The sequence below is a fragment of the Hermetia illucens genome, chromosome 1, assembly GCF_905115235.1.
Source record: "Hermetia illucens chromosome 1, iHerIll2.2.curated.20191125, whole genome shotgun sequence".
NCBI lineage: Eukaryota > Metazoa > Arthropoda > Insecta > Diptera > Stratiomyidae > Hermetia > Hermetia illucens.
In genome coordinates this window covers 79071210-79091702 of record NC_051849.1, presented here as the reverse complement: position 1 = coordinate 79091702, position 20493 = coordinate 79071210, and the positions used below count along the sequence as shown (strand labels likewise).

Below are 20493 nucleotides of genomic sequence, written 5' to 3'. Positions count from 1 at the left end.
TCAGCAGTTGCTATTTATTTTTTATTTTTTTAATACCATAAATAAATGAAATCTTAATGAACAGTTCTAACTAATTTAACTTAATATAAAACATAATAACTTTATAATTTTCAGTGCTTGTAATTAACTTTAGTTTTTGGAATTCCACTCAAGAACTTTTGTAAATTCCTTTTCGGCAAAAGAAATCAAGCGGGCTTGCTCCAGGCATACCGTTTGCCTTTTCAGATTATCCATGAGAAACAGTTGTTTTTTATAGGCACTCAATAACTCGCTTCGCTGCTTTTTCAACGTTTTCAGTTGCCTTATGTGATCGTCCTTTTCTTTCCTGACAGTCTCCTGTAATTCGCGATCCGCTTCGCGAACTGATGTAAGAGTATTTTTTACATTTTCGAGTTCTTCATTGGCACGATACAAACGCTTTTCTAAATTGGCGTTTGTTTGTGTCAGAAGACGCAATTCACGCTTTAAGGATTCCATTTCGCGACCAGTTACGATAAATTCGGCTTCACGCTCCTTAAGTCTTTGTTCAAGTTCGGTAAGTCTGGCTTCAAGTTTACTCACATGTCCTGTGAGACTGTTGTTTTTCGAATAGGCTTGATCTCGTTGAGTTTCCATTTTTTTCTGCAGTTCCAATGCTCTCTCTAATTCTTTTGATTTCTTGACAAGTTCCTGTGAACTTGATTCGAGTTCGTTTTCAAGAATAGAAACTTTCGATTTCAGGAATCTAAAAAAATCAATTGAATTTAATCAGCGATAACAAAAATATGGAAAAATAAAAAGTTTAGGCGCATCCAAACTTGGATGGAAATGTTGGTCACTAGCCAAAGCAAACTGTTGTGGTAACGTATATCCCCCTAATACTGAGCGACTGGAATGCATGAGGGAGCATTTTCGAACGATCGAGAGTAGTTTCCTATGAAGCTAAATTGGTAGAGGCTTCGAGGAGCCCAATAAGCGCTGTGGTGCACCATTTAATTGCCACAAATTCCAAGACCATGACTGCTGTAGTAAGAGCCAAGGACAGACTTCAGCCAGCTTAGATTTTCAGACGATGGAAAGTAGCTCTACCAACCTACAGCTAGCGATCTCTCTGGATCTAGCTAGAGCTGGGTATTCGCAAGAAAGGGTTTCTTCCTCTTCTCTGGAGCTTCGGCAATGCAAATTGTAGGGTATGCCGAGTCCGGTGACATAGTCCCCTATAGACCAGTGCCCCGTGCCGTCCGCCGTAATTCTGTCTATATTTGCACATGTCACACGATCTCTCGCGATTGGATTTTGCTATAGGCGGGCCAAGTTCTCCTCGCCAGCGGAACACAGAGTCTGTCACCCAAAGGACTGCCACCTGGCCAGTCCGTCAGCCCGCTCATTCCTCTCTATTATGATCAGCGATCCAGAGGAAGGTGACTTTGAACGTGCCCGCCCGACTATTCAGCGTGTGTACCCGAGAAAAGTCCTCCACCATCTACACATACCATCCTTAATCCGTCGGTGATGAAAACTATACTATACGTATAAAACTACCCTTCAAATTGGAGGAATTAATTGGAGTAATTTCCAAACAAATCAAACAGTGAATACCATAACTTATTAACGAAATTAGTTCAGGAACTAATTTATGGGGAAGAATGCTTTCTACTTCATGCGGCTGCGAAGCGATAAACCCTAATGGAACTCCCTATTGGCTGTGCTGCATCTATACGCCAACGTTCTATCTAACGAAAAGTATCCCATTTCTTCTTCTTCTACCATAGACATTACCCTTATAGACTTTCCAGGCTGGATAATTCTGGCCCATAGGGATTAGGTCATCCGCACATCGTAGCCTATTGACCCGGATTTTAGCAAAAACTAGACGGTCATGGTATCATTCATAATTTTTATCAATATATAGGCTACAGAATCCTCCATCCTCTTGTAAGAGGCCTGTCATTTTTGGGAGGATTCTATTCCCAAATACGGCTAAAACTTCACAATTGTTCTTGTTAAGAACGCAGGTCTCCGAAGAGTACATGAGAACTGGGTAGTTCATTGTCTGGCAGAGAAAAACTTTTGACCTTACGATGAGACGTTTCGAGTAGAACAGTGTTTGTAAGCTGAAATAGGCTCTTTCAACGACAACTAGCCCGCAGATTTTAGATAGAAGAAATTATCAACGACTTTAAAGTTGTATTCTAATATCTTCCAATTGACCAGTGCTATTTGATGTTGTTGTTGTCTTCGTTTTTGGTGCTTACATGCTACATTGCATTTCATCTTGCCTTCATTTCTGTGCAGCTCTCCTTCCCCCTCCCCCGGTTGCTCGGTCTCGGATGGACTGGAAGAGGATACTACCTCGCATTTACATCAACGTTACAGAGCATTGAAATGTGCAGTTTTACCCTTGCTATGCTATCACAGGCGGGATTCAACTCGATGAAGAGATTGTGCAACCAATGGAGAAATTCCAACAGTTTTTCCATCGCTTGCCGCACAGAGAATATTTCAGCTTCCGCTGATTTGTCTGGAGTGAAGGCCCCTTCGAATGGATCCATGACGTTCCCGGTAGGGCTAAATAGAGGAGAATATCTTATAAATAGTGCTCAGCAGTGTGATACCTCACAGAGCATGCATTGCTGCATATTTGCTCGCAAGTCGTTAACTACGTCTTCCATCACAGAGGCAATTTTGGCAAGCTTATTGACTCAGATAATATTAGCACTTCTGCATTCCGAAAATTTCATCTCGATTCTAAAAACAAAATAAGTCCATTCTTAAAAATATACTCGCATTTCGCTCTAGTTATAAGAATGCTTACTTTTTCAGGTATTTGTCTCTATATTAACGTATTCTTTTCTTAACTTTTCTATGTTGGTAGCCCACACTCTCAATGAAGTGTTGGCATTTCCATCTCAGAGGGTTTTCGTGACGTCATTATCAACTGATCGTATTATTCACTTCTTCATCGCGTACGCACCAGAGACAGATCGACCTGATGCCGAAAAAGATCCCTTCTGACAATTTCTCGATGTGAAGGCCTGCAACGCGCCTGCTGATGACTACATCATCATTGCCGGTGACCTTAATGGTCATGTGGGTGAAAAGGTAAACGATTACAGGTGCCTGGGGAAATGATTTTGGGGCGCGCAATGATGTTAGCGAGCGTATAATCAATTTTGCGGACACCCATGACCTTATACTTATCCGAAAAGCAAATCGACTATATTCTCATAAGACGCCGACATTTTACCACCATCACTGATTGTAAAGCCATTTTCGATGAGACCATCGCACCTCAACACCGATCGTTGATTGTCGGCCTGCAAATCGAGCCACCGATAAAACAGCGTGAGGAGCACTGTGACCCGCCGCGCATTAAACGGTGGCGATTTCGTGAGAAGAAAGAAGAAATTATCTTACTTACGCGATTACCAACCATTACGTAGAACTAAATTAAAGACACGATCCACAAGGCGGACTCTGCAGCCCTCGGGGTCAGTAAGCCGGGAATTGGCTTTGGAACGACGATGTTGAAATGAAGGTCCGTGAAAAGAAACACCTCTACCACAAATTTCTCAATGATAAAACACTCGCCAATTGGCAAATTTATAAGAATACCAACCGGGAAGCAAAGAAGACAGTCGCTGTCACCCGAGCGAACCATTACAAAAATCTTTACGACAAACCGGACACTTGGGACGGCGAGAGAGATCTGCCAAAACACCGTAAAGAACGCACACAGGATATCGAACACTTCTGTTGCGTTAATGACAAGAACGGTGCTTTGCTTACCAACCGTCGCACCGCGACTGGTAGTTGGCGAGACGCTTCGAGCAGATTTCAACTGAAGAATTTGTTCATCCTCCATTTCTACAATCATTGCCGACATTTGGAGCAGTTCCATTTGTCAGCGCAACTAAAGTAGAGGAAGCAATAAAACGAATGACCTCGGGAAAAGCAACTCGACCTGACGACATCACATGGAAAGCGAAGAGCTGAGACCCAACACTGGCTCAGTGAATTCTTTAATTGGGTTTTTCAAAAAGGAAGAACACAATCTGACTGAATGTTCAAATTACCCTCCGATCCGGTTACTTTCACATACCATAAAGATTTTTGAATGCATTCTTGACAACCGTATTCGCGAAATCGTTAAAATAACCGTGAATCAAGCCGGATTTGTCAAAAACTGCGGAACTACTGACACAATACACCCTACGCTGTTACTCATAGAGAAACACCGTGAGAAGCATTGCCCTCTTTACTTTGCATTTCTGGAGAAGAAGAACTCGTGCGCTGGGTCCAACTGCTCTATCATCATCATCATCAACGGCGCAACCACCGGTATCCGGTCTAGGCCTGCCTTAATAAGGAACTCCAGATATCCCGGTTTTGCGCCGAGGTCCAGCAATTCTATATCCCTAAAAGCTGTCTGGCATCCTGGCCCACACCATCGCTCCATCTTAGGCAGGGTCTGCCTCGTCTTCTTTTTCTACTATAGATATTGCCCTTATAGACTTTCCGGGTGGGATCATCCTCATCCATACGGATTAAGTGACCCGCCCACCGTAACCTATTGAGCCGGGGATTTTATCCACAACCGGACGGTCATGGTATCGCTCATAGATTTCGTCATTGTGTAGGCTACGGAATCGTCCATCCTCATGTAGAGGGTCAAAAATTCTTCGGAGGATTCTTCTCTCGAACGCGGCCAAGAGTTCACAATTTTTCTTACTAAGAACCCAAGTCTCCGAGGAATACATGAGGACTGGCAAGATCATAGTCTTGTACAGTAAGAGCTTTGACTCTATGGAGAGACGTTTCGAGCGGAACAGTCTTTGTAAGTTGAAATAGGCTCTGTTGGCTGACAACAACCGTGCGCGGATTTCATCATCGTAGTTGTTATCGGTTGTGATTTTCGACCCTAGATAGGAGAAATTGTCAACGGTCTCAAAGTTGTATTCTCCTATCCTTATTCTTCTTCGTGTTTGTGTTTGACCAGTGCGGTTTGATGTTGTTGGTTGATTCGTCTTCGGTGCTGACGTTGCCACCATATATTTTGTCTTGCCTTCATTGATGTGCAGCCCAAGATCTCGCGCCAATATCCGCCTGCTCGATCTGGATGAAGGCAGTTTGTACGTCTCGGGTCGTTCTTCCCATGATGTCGATATCGTCAGCATAGGCCAGTAGTTGGGTGGACTTGAAGAGGATCGTACCTCTTGCATTCACCTCAGCATCACGGATCACTTTCTCGAGGACCAGGTTAAAGAGGACGCATGATAGCGCATCCCCTTGTCGTAGACCGCTGCTCTATCACTTTCCGAAAAGTAAAGTTCGAAGTGTGGTGGGTGAATGAAACCTCTGTTGGTGTTCATTATCACCACTCCTCTTTGTTCTTATTATGGACAATGCCACACGTATATCCAACATCCAGCGCCCTATACTCTGCCTTAATCAGAAGATGCTTTCCTAGCGTCTAATAGCAAAAACGATCTCGAGCAACTTGCCCAAAAATGAAATGATCGCCTCATACAACGCGATCTCAGACTGAATCTGAATAACACTGAATTTTCGAGGACCGATCCCCATGAAACAGGCTCAATCCCTGTCTATGACAGTGACCTGCCCAGAACTGAGGGACTCAAATACCTCGGGTCAACGCTATCAGCCAACGGAGAACTGTGTTATGAATTTTTTTCACGCATTAACGCAACCTGGACGGAGTGGCGTTCTACAACTGATGTTCTTTGTGATCGACGGATCCACGAACGTCTCAAATCTAAAATTTACTGCAAAATCCTCCGTCCTGTTGCTCTCTATGGTTCTGAATGTTGGCCCACTATAAAAGACAATGAAAGGCGGTGGCTTGATACGCTAGATTGCGATTTGAAAGCCTCGGGATTTAATGAGGCTTTTGACAAAACAAAATGGCAAAACCGATCATGAAAAGCCGACCCCGCTTATGAATCCGGCAGAGGCTGAAGAGAAGGAAGAAGGTGACCATCTTTTCGACAAGAGTAATTCTCTATAAACACCATCACTTCCAAACCTGATATATCCTTTCAGCCCAATAAAATCCTAACCCACCTTCCCAGCCTCAATCAACGCAATCTACTTTTCCTAGAAATTTTCTTGCAAGTTGCTAAATTCAACATTACGGAACGCTATAGATTTAATTAAATATAATATCGAATTTTCACCAACAAAATTAGGAAGTAAGACTAATAATTTAATGAGTGTAATAGTACTCGCTTCAAGTATGAAAGATTTTGTAGATTTTTTATCTTACTATATTTGGGCAAGATGGTTTTATTTTATATAGCCCGAAGTATATGTATGTATGTTTTGATTATATCCGACTAGTCACTTCAATTTGACACTAGCATTGTGCCCGCTAGGGAGCAGCAAATACGCACGAAATTCGCAACGTTGACCTATTATAACTTTGTTAGTAATGGTGCGATTCCCAACAAACTTTCCAGTGCGGCCCGCTGTGAACGGAACAGGTATGTCAAGAATTGCGAAACTAAAGTCACAATAGACAGAAAGTGTAATTGTCACAGTAATTGTCGTTTGTAGCCGGAACGTGCAGTTAACATATCACGTCGGCGCGGTTCGTTATGATGCCACCTTCCAGCCTGTCGTTCAAAGTTCTCGACTTTCTTGCGAGCGATCCAGAGGCAAACGCTCTTGTATATTATGCCATCCAATTGCGTAGAATCAACTTTATTTAACAGTCCGACAAACGACTCATTGTCGGCGCAAACGAGCCAATTGTACCTTGAGCTACTCCTTTTAACGATTACCCAACTTGTCGTGGTGAGGGAGCTCAGTAAAGAGGCGCCTCCAGGAAACTAGAGGTGGCACCTAAACCTAAGCGGTAATCAAAACTCCAAGCCAAGGTGTGACTACCGTGCTGAGAGCTGAATGGTCACAGGGATTAAGATGTGACCGTGAACGGTGAACGGTGAACTCTGGATACCAAGCGCCCCCAGTTTTCAACTAGCCGGCCTGTGTGTCGGCCAAAAGGGACTCTGCCGAAATCAACTTATTTTCCCCGGTAAAACAAACGCATGGCGCGCCAATTATCAGGAATTAAAAACCTGAAATACTAAAGAAAACAACAGCACTTCGAGCATGACGAACCAACCCTGAGCGAAGGGGTAACCTTGAGGTGTTCAATGGGGAACCTGAGTCTAGACTCAGATTCCTCACTTATTTAAATGGGAACCAATCCTATTGGGACCCAGTCCTTAACGAACGAGCCGAAACAGTCCCTTTCTGTCAGCATCCCTAACCCCGAGCTCCAATCGGCGCCACCTACTGAGGCTAAGGTCTTAGCAACGGGTAAACATCTATCTTCGGGCAGCATGGAGTCCCCGGGCAAAACAATGCTTCTGGGCAAAAAGGCCTCGAGCAAACCATCTTCGGGCAAACCGACTCCGGGTTGTGAATGGAGAAATTTGAACTTTCGCCGTTAGGCGAAAGTCTTTGTGGAGGAACCCGGGGCCATGAAAACCCTAGTAGGACTTTTAATGGGACATTGCACCTTAAACCACCACTTGCAAAAAATAGGAGTGATTATCTGCGTCATACGCAACCAATGTGAGCAGGAGGAAGAGATGGCCCAGCACTTTGTATGCAGTTGTCCAGCCTCGTTAGACCTCAGACGAAGATACCTTGGTAACGTTTTCTTCAACGAGGATTCTACACATTCTCTACCTCTGGAGAATGTTCACAGATTCACGAAATCCTGCAAACGCCGTAGACGAGAGGCTGGTGAATGGACACAGGTTTGAGTGCTTGGAGCTGCAGCTCTCCTCACCAAATAAATTAACTTACTTCACATTTAATCATGGAGAAACACCGTGAGGAGCATCGTCCTTTCGGCATTGCTTTCCTGACGATTGGCAACAAAGCATTATCTGTCTCATACATAAAAAGGGAGATATTACACAGTACAGCAATTATAGAGGTATCACGTTGCTGAGTACCATCTATAAGGTATTCTCCTCTATCTTGCTAGGCCGGATAGCCTCATACGCCCAGAACATCATTGGCCCATACCAAAGCGGCTTCACTACAGGCAAATCAGCAACAGATCAGATTTTCTCTCTGCGGCAAGCGATGGAAAAACTGTTGGAATATGGACAACAGTTGCATCATCTGTTCATCAACTTTAAAGCCACCTATGATAGTATAGCCAGGGTAAAACTGTACACGGCCATGGGAGAATTCGGTACCCCGACGAAATTAATAAGACTGACTAGGCTGACCCAGACCAATGTGCGAGGCCAGATAAAAGCAGCAGGATCACTCTCAAGGCCATTCGACATCAACAACGGTCTACGACAAGGGGATGCCCTATCATGCGTCCTCTTTCTCCTGGCCCTGGAGAAAGTGATCCGTGATGCTGAGGTAAGTGCAAGAGGTACGATCCTCTTCAAGTCCACAAAGCTATTGGCCTATAATGACGATATCGACATCATGGGGAGAATCACCCGAGACGTACAAACTGCCTTCATCCAGGTCGAGCAGGCGGCGCGAGATGTTGGGCTGCACATCAATGAACGCAAGACAAAATATATGGTGGCAACGTCAGCACCAAAGACGAATCAACCAACAACATCAAACCGCACTGGTCAAACACAAACACGAAGAAGAATAAGGATAGGAGAATACAACTTTGAGACCGTTGACAATTTCTCCTATCTAGGGTCGAAAATCACAACCAGTAACAGCTACGATGATGAAATCCGCGCACGGTTGTTGTCAGCCAACAGAGCCTATTTCAACTTACAAAGACTGTTCCGCTCGAAACGTCTCTCCATAGAGTCAAAGCTCTTACTGTACAAGATAATAATCTTGCCAGTTCTCATGTATTCCTTGAAGACTTGGGTTCTTAGCAAAAAAATTGCGAACTCTTGGCTCCGTCCGAGAGAAGAATCCTCCGAAGAATTTTTGGCCCTCTACATGAGGATGGACGATTCCATAGCTTACACAATGACGAAATCTATGAGCGATACCATGACCGTCCGGTTGTGGATAAAATCCCCGGCTCAATAGGTTACGGTGGGCGGGTCACTTAATCCGTATGGATGAGGATGATCCCACCCGGAAAGTCTATAAGGGCAATATCTATAGTAGAAAAAGAAGACGAGGCAGACCCTGCCTAAGATGGAGCGATGGCGTAGGTCAGGACGCCAGACAGCTTTTAGGGATATAGAATTGCTGGACCTCGGCGCAAAACCGGGATGTCTGGAGTTCCTTATTAAGGCAGGCCTAGACCGGATACCGGTTGTTGTGCCGTTGATGATGATGATGATTTCCTAGATCTAGAAAAGGTGTATGACCGTATGACACACAAACTCAGTTAGTATGCATTGAGGTAGCACTTAGTGTCAGAGGAACTCGTGCGCTGGGTTCAATTGAAGAGAGTCCTGAAGTGTGGAATGTATATCAAATCCCCTTTTTTCTGAGGGTATTCATCAAGAAAGCTTTCACCACTCTCCTTTGTTTTTGTCATGAACATGATCACCCGGAAAACCCAGTGCACCACGTCCTACACCCTGCACCATACAGACAATGTTTTTTTAGTGTCTCAAAATGAAGCTGGTCTCTCAGAACGTCCAAAAGTGGAAAGATCGTCTCACGCAGTAAAGTCTCAGGCCGAATTTATATAAAACAAAGCATTAAACGATCGACTATAATGAGATACGCAGGCGGTCAGCTAGAGCGATCTGCCAAGGACTGAACTATGTAAGTATATCGGATCAATGCTATCAACCAATGGTGAACTACAATATGAAATTATTTCACACATTAGCGTAACCTGGATGAAGTTGCTTTGGACAACAGGCATTCTTTGTGGTTGACACATCAACGAACTTCTCAAATCCAAAATTTTACACAGTGTAGTCCGTCCTTTCGACCTATATAGTTCTGGGTGCTGACCGACTATCAGAAATTATGAATACAGCCTCACGGTATTGGGGAAAACGATCTTGTGTTACGCCAGTGTGATTGCACGCATCGTGAAGAGAAATACATCTTCGCTAGTATGGGCTGACGAGAACTACATACGCAAAAAAAGGAGAAAACAATCGTTTACGCACACAAGTAATCATTCACAGTATGAGAAATTTACTAGTAAAACAATTTGTGGTAAAATACTTCCACATACCACAAGCATCACGCTTCAAGTGTAGAGCAATTTTTAATTACAAGACAAAAAAGATACCAATTTCAGATGAACTGAGTTTGGACGACATCTACACTTCCAAGTTCAGATTCTAATAAAGTATTTTACGAAAAAGTAAATTATTACAGTAACGAAAATACTTACTTCACTAGCCCTTCAGAGCTAAGATTTTTCTTTGGCAAGCTTGCATTTGATGTTGTTGAAGCAAACGAATTTTGGGACACAGACCTCTTACAGCTCGTAGTAATGCTGCTCCGACTTGAATCTTTGCAAGATGCATTCATTGACGATTCTTCAGGAAGTATGTTTACTCCTGACTCAATACTGTTCTCATCTACAGAAGGGAGGGTTTCAAAATTCTCATTTCTATAAACTTCATATACTGAAAATGCATCACTTCCTTTCTCCGCCAAGGTAGCGTCATTCTCATTGTTGTTGCATCGGCTATTTTCCTTTACGACGCGGAATGTTGCACTACCATCACCTTTCCCAACCTTGGGTGTACTCCGTACAAAAGGGGTAAAAGGTATTAGGGAGGGTTGTCGACTATTGCGCGGAACGGTGTTAGCTTTGTTCGTTACTGATCTCGGTTTGATTGGAGGCTTTCCCAACCGATTATTGGGAGGAGCTTCTGCAACAGTACTCTCACTAGATTGACGCGAAGTAAGGCTGACAGCAGAACGATTTTCTTTGGACGGAAGAGGCTTCTCTAAAAGAATTTTAGTTTTAACATTTAATTCTTCATTTAATTTGAGAAATTCTTTTTCTCGCGATAACAGTTCACTCATATTTTCGTTTAGATTTTATCTGTAACGTATAAATTATTTTGAAAGTCACGTCTTACTGACAATTTCACTCGAAACGTTTTACGGTTTTGGTTGAAATTGCTATGATAAATGCAAAAAGTGTTGTAGTAACCGCAACTGAACGTTGCTATGGAATTCTGAATTGGTCGTTATGACAGCAGAAACTTGTTTATAGACATTGCGTTGTCGAAAGATATCAAAATACTAAAGTGAAAAAAGTTCGAATTTAAGCAATTGGGTAAATTGGCGAAACATTACATATTCAGATATTGGGTATCCATACTGTTTAATGTTTAAAATTTAAGTTACAGAGTGGGTGTTCTTCCGATTAGGGGTGTGAGTCCGCTTAAATCAAGAGTTCCATAAATGTTAAGTATAGAATGCTGATTGCAAAAATGCATGTATTTTGTGGCGACTTGGGGTTATGAGGGGTGAAATGGCAGTACCAAGTTGTGGAAAAAATCGTGCTTTTTGCATGTAACTTCATAATGAAAAAGTACTGTGAGCTCAAATTAAGCACGGATAGGCACCTTAAAAATAACTATCGTCTGACACACGCGGCTGAATATAATATTGCATGAGGACATAAAGAACATTTTTCTGATTTGTTACATTTACCGTGCTGATTAATACTTAATTCCATATCCAACGGGATCATGCCCGCAATCACACATGCTGCCTCACAAGATGTTGTTCGGTAGACCCAACATGTTCGGAGAGCGCTTAACCGATATGCAGCTCGAAACTGTCTGCTATTTTCTCCGATTTTTATCGCCGATGCGGCACCACTGATTCCGCGTATAAAAGGACAGAGCTGACGACTCGCGAAAAAAGTAATTGTTTAGCTACTGGGAGCCATAAAACGCCATTATACATTAAGTTCCGTAACAGAGGGCCCAGAATAGACCCCTATGGAGCTCTTGCCATTATTACATACATTTTAGACCCTTCGTCCAAATAATAAAGTAGCTTCCACTGTTGGAAGCAGTCGGAAATTATATTTAATATATATCGCTTCGATGATATGGTTCCATCTGGCAGAATTAAACGCGTTCTTGATGTCAAGAGTCAGCAGTGGGCAGTATTTTGCTCCATCGTAGGTTTTTCCGGCTAACTCAGAAACTAATTTGGTAGCATCAACCGCTGACCGAACCTTCCGGAAGCCAAACTGCCTATTTGATAAATAACCGCTAATATCAATTAATGGATATAGACGATTATAGATTACCCGCTCGAGGGCCTTGCCCTCTATATTCAGAAAACAGAGGTCTATATACCCGTGCGAACATCCTTAGTGCCATTCTCATTGCCAGTTTCAGTGCCTTGTTGGGGATTCGATCAACAACGGAGGCTGCGGTATCCCGGACCTTTTCCACTGGGTCTAAGATTTCGTCTGTGGTTTATATTGGAGGTACCTTTGTTCATCCTCTGCCGTGTTTCTTCGGCGTTGACTCCATCTTCTTCAAGCATTCCTTACGACACTTTCACCCTATTTCACCGTGCCACCGTCCGTCTGTCTGTCTGTCTATTTGGCTGCCACACCCGATTTATTCGAAAACGAACAGACCGAGTGTCACGAAAATTGATGAGAGCGTGTGGTCTGTGGATCATTTTATATACAGCAAGTGGCGAAACTTTGTGTTACGAGTAGCTTTGTCAAAAAAATGGCATCAATATACATCGGTTGTTGACAAAAGTTGTATTAATTGGTTATTATTATTATTATTCTTAAGGGAAAGTCGCACCTCGTCCTTGAAGAACTATTGTGCCGCTTTTACTGGTTATAGTGAACCTATTGATCATAGTATCTCAAGCAGGCCTATAACCGTTAGGAACTTTAGTATGCCCCCTACTTCCAGATCTTTCCGCTTTGCATCTGGTATCAGGTGTTCTCCCAGATGCCTCGACCTACTTTGCACAAGTGCCGGATACTGTCCTAGGACGTGTATAGAGGTTTCACATAACCTGCAGGCAGTGTCCGCAGATAACCCTAGCTTCCCTAGGTGATAGTTCAGCCGACAATGACCAGTGACAATTCCCACTATGATTCGCAGATTCTTTTTGGTGAGGTTTAAGCAATCCTTTGTGCGTATGGGTTCGTATCCCCCAATAAGCACCCTGGACTGCTCCATCCCTGGTAGGCCCGCCCAGTATAGTTCCCTCAACCGTTCTTTTTCCTTTATTAGATTCATAACCATGAAACCGTTTCCGATTCCACAGAAGGGTTCCGGCCCGTGTAAAGGCGTCCATGTTCCCTTCTTGGCTGTGAGGGATCCGTCAGTGTACCAAGTAATCAGTTGCTGGTTTAACCTGTATGTCGCAGCCACGCTCTCCCAGTTTGCCTTGTTATTCCAATGTGTTTCAAACTTCTTATCGAAGTGAAACCTCGTTGTCATGTTATCCCTTGGTGTTAGTAATTCGGGATAATGCCTAGAAAGAATATCGATCTTCCTTCGATTTAGGCAGCTCCCCGCCTCACTCATACTACCGGCCATCCTGAATATTGCCCTCCTTGCCTGCATCTGTATGTGCAGATGGAGGGGGGTTAATCCCAGAAGGACCTCCAGGGATGCCGTTAGGCATGTTCTCATTGCCCCACTGATACACACGCAAGCCAGCCTTTGGAGCTTATGTAATTCCCTGGCTTGTATGCTGAGTTCGGTTCTTTCTGCCCAGATTAGCGCTGCATAGGTAATCATTGGCCTTACTATTGCAGTATATATCCAAAGTAGTATCTTCGGGCTGCAACCCCATTTGTTTCCTGCTATGGATCTGCAAGTCATCAGAGCCCTCGTGGCTTTCCGACAAGTGTTTCCGACATGTGTCTTCCAGAGTAATTTTTGGTCTAGCGTAATTCCCAAATATTTGACCTCTGTTTCTCGTTTCACCTCCATATCATGTAATTTTATGGCTCTCAGGTGATCAAGCTTACGCGTCCTAGTGAATGGTACTATGGTGGTTTTGGTTGGGTTGATCCGCAGTCCCACCTTCCTGCACCAGGCACTAGTAAACCTTAGTCCAGTTTGGATTCTATCACATAGGGTATCTTCATATTTGCCCCTACAGATTAAAACAATGTCGTCCGCGTAATCCTGGACTTGTATTCCAGTATTTGTTAACACGTCCAGGAGTTCATCCACTACCATACTCCACATCAGCGGCGATAGTACCCCACCCTGTGGGCAGCCTCGAATGGTGTTCATGATAATAGAATTTGTACCTGTCGGTACCTCTATTTGCTGGCTTTCTAGCATTTTGCCTATCCAGAATGCCAGGGTGTTTCCCACTCCTTTGCGGCTCAGGGCATCTTGTATCTCTGTATGCGATGTGTTTTCGAATGCTCCTTGGATATCCAAAAATACGCTTTTGCTTCTATGGCATCCCGTAGTACCTCTGTCAGCTGATGCAGAGCAGTTTCAGTTGACCGTCCTGCCCGGTAAGCGTGCTGACAGTAATGTAGGGGATTACGCTTTAGAACGTTAGTTCTAATATAGTTGTCTATGACCTTCTCCACCGTTTTGAGTACGAACGATGTTAGGTAAATTGGTCTGAAAGATTTAGGGTGAAAAGGATCCTTTTAACCCGCTTTCGGAATAAAGACCACTTTTGCCATGCCCTTGGTATATGTCCCAGGGCTATGCTCCCCCTTACCACCCTCAGAAGAGACTCTAAGATAATTCCTAGGCCTCTCTGGATAAGGGGTGTCAGGCAGAATGTTGTCGCCTGCAACTGTGGGGTAGGACCCCGGGAAATAAGTTCTGAGAAGCAGGTGTATCCTGTCCTCTTCATCCTCGGCAAATGTCCTGTCTTCCTTTTTCAAGCAGACAGAGGATATTCCCCCGTCTTTGGCTACAGCCTTGTACAGCCTGGTTACTTCTGTGATCTGTTCGATCCCTTCACAGAATTCCCTGAAGTTGTTCCGTTTCGCTTCCCTGATCGCGTTGCTCTGCCAGTCCCCGGTTTGTTTTGCCCGGTTAAAGAGTTTTCGTGCCTCTGTTCTCATTCTGGGTAGGTTTTTGTTCCACCATGGTACATCCCTTGATGACTTGACTGTCTTAGCCGGACAGCTGGCCTCATATGCGTCAATGACGATTGTGTTGAGGTTTTCCACCACCGTTTCTAATTCCAGTTCGCTCCTGATGTCACCGCCCCCTTGAAGGTGGGCAATGTTGTTGCTCAAGTGGGTTGCGTAGGATTCCCAATCCGTTCTCCTGGGATTCCTTATAATTCTTTCTATTTCGGAGTTACCCTTATCCTGTGATCAAAAATAGAGGGTTCATCCGACACCCTCCAATTCTTGGCCATTCCGTTCATTAGGGTATTTCCTAGAGTTATATCTAGTACCTCCTGTCTGGTGCTGGTCACAAATGTTGGCCCTACGTTGTATATTTCTAACTTATTGCTAAGAATAAATTCCAGAAGGTACTCACCTCTACGATCGTGGTGGGCGTTCGCATCGCAGTCGAGAAGAAGTGGTAACGCCCTCTTCTCGCAATACTCCGTCAGTTTGGCGACTTTTTCCGGTAGAGCCCGGATTTCGTCTCTTGGGAAGTATCCCGATGCCACAACTGCCTCTCGAGTGCTCCTCCCGGCTTCCAATGAGACTTGGATAGCCACAAGGTCCCCGGTTAAGAACTCCGAAAGACATATATATTTTAAATTACGTTTAAGAACTATGCAAACGCTTGGTTTTTCACAAGAGGAGTCTCAAATTACTTACATGTTTCCTCCTTGCAGATCGCGCAGCCAGCACTATTCCAATGTTCTCTTTGGAACTTACCCTTGCAATTACCGCAGGTGGAAGTTTGTCTGGGCTATCTTAGTGCCGGCCATTGGTTCCGTTATTGTTTGGAGCTCTTTTCCACTGTCGGAGTATCGCCCCCTCCAACATGGCATTTTCCGACGCTTCGCTGTCCACTCTGAGCCCTAGAAGTCCTAGGTCTAGGTTGTCCAGCTTCTGCTCATCACTGCAGTCCTTTCTGCCTCTATGGCTTTCGAGACTTCTTTAGGGACCTCGGCATGTTTTCCACCCGGTGCCTCCTCGGGGGTATCTTTCCTCTGCTTTTGCCTGTGCACATGCACGGGTATGTTGCCAAATCGGTAGTTGAAATGACAACTCCCACGTTTAATTGAATTCAGGGATCGGTGATCTACCCCGATCGTGAGGAGTTTACCCTTGCCCTCCACCTTGCTTCTGAAGACTCTCCATAGTCGGGTATGGAGATCTTCATTCTGAGCGATTAGGAGGCTCATAAGGTATTCCGTTTCCATTGCCGCGGCTTTTGACAGAAAAACTGTCACCATGTGGGCTCCTGGTATATCATCCCCAGCACATGTTGACAGTTCCACCTCTTCCCAGCCTGCCGATCTAGGAACTGTGGTTTTAACCCATTCTGCGGTGTCTTCCGTCGCGCAATCCACCATTATAAGGCCTGGTCGAAAGCGTAACCCAGTAAATACCAGTTTCGAAGTCCAACCCTTGATCATCTGCTTGACGCAAAGGGCCTCAATGATTTCCTGCTCCTCACGAGTATTTGCTCGGGAAACCTTTTTGGCAGTATGGCCAGTCGAATGCTTTTGACCGCACTAGCATAGCTAATGGCGGGCTTCCTGGGTCTTGCCTTCGCTCCTAACCTTCCCGGGTTTTCTTCCCCCTTGGGTTCAGGTTTGAATTTTTTGGGAGCATTCCCTTCATGCGGCTGATCTCTGCTGCTCCCCGCTTTCTTGGCTTCAGTAGAGATGGGTTAGGTCTGTCCTGAGCCTTCTTAAGGGCCTCTTCTGATTTCAGACCTTCCTTCAGATAGCACAGGTACCATTTAACACCGGCGCCACTGAGACCTGTCTCCTTCCTGACGTCTGTTATATTTATCGCAAACTTGCTTTTGCTGGTCCCTGCTCTTTGAGCAGTGGTGTTCGTTGGCTGTTGTCCACGCAGTATACCAATGTTAACCTTGGATCCACTGCTTGACGTCCCAACTTCTCCCTTCTTGGGTGTAATCACCTGGCTCGTAATTCGGAGATGTGCCTCGACCTGATTAACCAGTTTTTGTGCGGTACGGAGCCCCGCTTGTTTAGTTTTCATTTTATTTTATTTTTTTGTACTCATTTGATTCCTACGAGTATGGGGGTTAAGAGGTCCGCCGTAGCACGGTAAGGTCTAACTTGCTCACTGAGGCGACCAGGTATCAGTGGGGCTCCGTTCGAATAAAGTCAGTTTCCCCCGACTGCAAACTATCCAATGGGCACGGTTCGCATAACACCCTGGATTGGGGGAATCAGTTTACCGTTATATTTATAAATAAGGAAAGTAAAAATAAACATTAGAAACAATTTGAGACTCATATCAAAGAAGACCCGCCATGGTGAATTCCGAAAAATTGTTTGGTATAAATGAATCTTACAAAATCTTTAAACAAGGATAGGCCAGGAGAAAAATGTAGGACTCTAAAGCTACTAACAATTTCCCATTTCTTAAGTATGTGGAATTAACCGTTACACAACTATAACGGGAAGTGTGAAAAATCGAAAAACTGTTTTTCATGTTGATTATATGATATTTTCTTTTAGAAAATGCACGAATAATTTGCTTAGTTAATAATAATAAGTTACCTTTATTTTGTTCTCATATCTAAAGTCATACTTGATTGTTGTCGTTAATATTGTCTGCCTCAATTACGGATTTGCCTTCATTAAGTACTGCTACGATATAAATATTTGCTTTTGCTTTTTTGCGCACTAGATGGGCTGTAAAGGCTAACACACAGGTGGCGCGCTACTAGCGTCAAATCCATATGATGTTTTGTTAACGCTAACTTTCAAAAGACACGTGTACAAACAGCTGTTGGACTATTATTTTGTGGGATAGCGCATTTTGAGTGAAGCAAGTTTTGTTAGTTTGAAGAAAATGGACAAAAAAATATTTCATGTGTTAATAAAGCGTTGATTTTTGGCGAAAAAAAAATTGCTGAAGCCAAAGCTTGGCTTGCTAAACGTTATTTGGCTTATTGCCTCCTACAGTGTACTGTAGTGCACCGTTACGATCTTGAATGAAGTGCTCTAACACACTTCACGGCCCTTATCCAATTGGATTGTTGCTCCACCGACGACTAAAAAACGGAACAGGGTTTTAGAGCAGAAATAAAAACGAGAAGTGAGGTTTCCATTTTGCAATATGCAACAGTCTTTCGGGCTGAAGTATATGGATCCTAAGAGCAGCAATCTGGGTGATTGACGAGCGCTTGAAGGGCAGGTGCATCGCAATCTGTAGCAACAGTCACGCTGCATTGAAAGCGTTGAGCACTCCTTTGATGGGTTCAAATATCATTCAGGAATGTACTCGGGTTACGTGATCATTGTGGTGTATAGTGAAGTGAAACCTCGGAGGCCTTAGCAAAAGAGAGTTCACTTTCCCCCATGACCGGGCCAGATCTAGCAATTGGAGTGTCCCTAGCATTAACTAATGGCGCTATCGAAAACCGGGAATAAGTTTCCATAATGGCAGAGAGCCGAGCCTTAATGCTGCTAGACACACGTATTTATCTACAGCCACAATACCTTCATTTTTAAGGTTTTGTGTAAACACAAAACCTTATTAAAATCGGTTTACCGTCTGTCTGTCTGTCTGTCTGTCTGTCTTTTTTTTTTTTTTTTTTTTTTTTTTTTTTTTTTTTTTTTGAGGAGGTGGAAATCTTCAAAAGACACTGGTCTGGACACACCAGCGTGTGGGATTTTTACCCACTAAAACCACCCCCGACTCCCCCCCTACCCCGTGGAACCACCTTTAGGTATTACATCACGGGGCGGAGTTAGCTTACTTTAGCTAGGTCTCCTTCCGTCTTCCCGCGGGGTCCGTAACCGCGCCTTCCTCACTTCTTCTGCTTTTCGCAGTTTCCCCTGGATCACTGCGATCATGAAATTGATCGCATCCCAGTCTTCCTGGCAAGCTACCATTCTCCGGACAAAATTTTCCGGTGATAGCACTTCACCTAGAGTTTCCTCTAGGTTCCTCCTTTCTTCCACGAACCTAGGACATTGGAAGAATACGTGCGCTGGGTCTTCCGGGACCCCGTCGCAGTTTGGACAATTAGGCGAGGTGTCCAATTTAAACCTGTACAGGTATTGACGGTATCCTCCATGGCCGGTGAGAAACTGGGTGAGATTATAATTGATCTCCCCATGCTTTCTCTCCAGCCACTCCCTGATGGAAGGGATCAACCTGTAAGTCCACCGACCTTTTTCTGACTGGTTCCATCGCTGTTGCCACCTGCTTATGGATCTCTCTCTTTCGGATTTTTTCACCTGCGATAAGGGAGAGATGGACCTGGTGTTATAAATGTTCATCATTTCGGTTGCCAGGATGTCAATTGGCATCATTCCCGAGATGATGAACGCTGCATCGTCTGAGACGGTCCTGAAGGCAGAACACACCCTTAAGGCTGTTCTTCTGTAAACCCTACTCAGTTTATATGCATTTCCTAAAACCTGCAGCGCGTTTCCCCAAACTGGGACTGCATACAGCATGATAGAACTCACCACCTTGGCTATGAGCAGCCTGCAAGTATGCCGCGGTCCTCCTACGTTCGGCATCATCCTTGCGAGAGCCATACTCGTGGTGGATGCTTTTTTACAAGTATGCTCTATGTGCTGCTTAAAATTGAGTTTTCCGTCTATCATCACCCCCAAGTATTTGATGGCCGGCTTGGAAGTGATGATACGATCCCCGATTCTGACGCAGGCGTAATTTCTTTTGCGGCGCTTAGTGATGAGGACCGCTTCCGTCTTTTCCTCCGCGAGTGCCAGTCCAGCACTTTCCAGCCAAGCCTTAACAGCACTGATTGCTTCGCTTGAGTACAACTCAGCATCCTCGAGATGCTTTGCGACCACAACCAGTGCTATGTCATCGGCGTAACCCACCACCGTGGCCTCCTCCGGAACCGGAAGGTTAAGCACATCATTGTACATGATGTTCCACAGTAGTGGGCCCAGTACAGAGCCCTGTGGGACACCCGCGGAGACAATGTACTCCTTGGGTCCATCATCGGTATTATACCACAATGTTCGCTCGTGCAAATAGCTATCTATGATAGTGGCAAGGTAGGTGGGAACACCAATCGTCGCCAGAGACTTTCGTATAAGGTTCCAATTGGCCGAGTTAAAAGCATTCCTCACATCCAGGGTGACCACCACACAATATTTGCTGGTAGAACCCCTTCCGTGAATTGCATTTTCGGCCAAGCCAGTAACCATTTTGATGGCATCAATGGTTGATCTGGCTTTGCGGAACCCATACTGCCTATCTGAAAGGCCGCCTTGGCTCTCGACGACTGGGAGTAGTCTATTATAAATAACCCGCTCCAACATTTTCCCCATAGTGTCTAGAAGACATATGGGTCTATAGGAGGACGGTTCCCCTGGCGGTTTGCCAGCCTTAGGCAGCAACACCAGCTTCTGCCGCTTCCACGTCGCTGGAAAGATACCCTCGGACATGCACGCTTCAAACAGCTCCGCGAA

At 44.5% G+C, this 20493-nt stretch overlaps 1 protein-coding gene across 1 annotated transcript; it reads right to left on the bottom strand.

Moving 5' to 3' along the window:
- Positions 1-36: 36 nt before the first annotated feature.
- LOC119661633 (testis-expressed protein 9) lies at positions 37-11040 on the bottom strand. The gene is made up of 3 exons (XM_038071055.1): positions 10575-11040; positions 10322-10511; positions 37-724 (listed from the first exon to the last, which is right to left on the bottom strand). Exons 1-3 carry the CDS (start codon positions 10963-10965, stop codon positions 130-132), a joined length of 1176 nt encoding a protein of 391 aa, XP_037926983.1. The 5' UTR covers positions 10966-11040; the 3' UTR covers positions 37-129.
- Positions 11041-20493: the final 9453 nt, after the last annotated feature.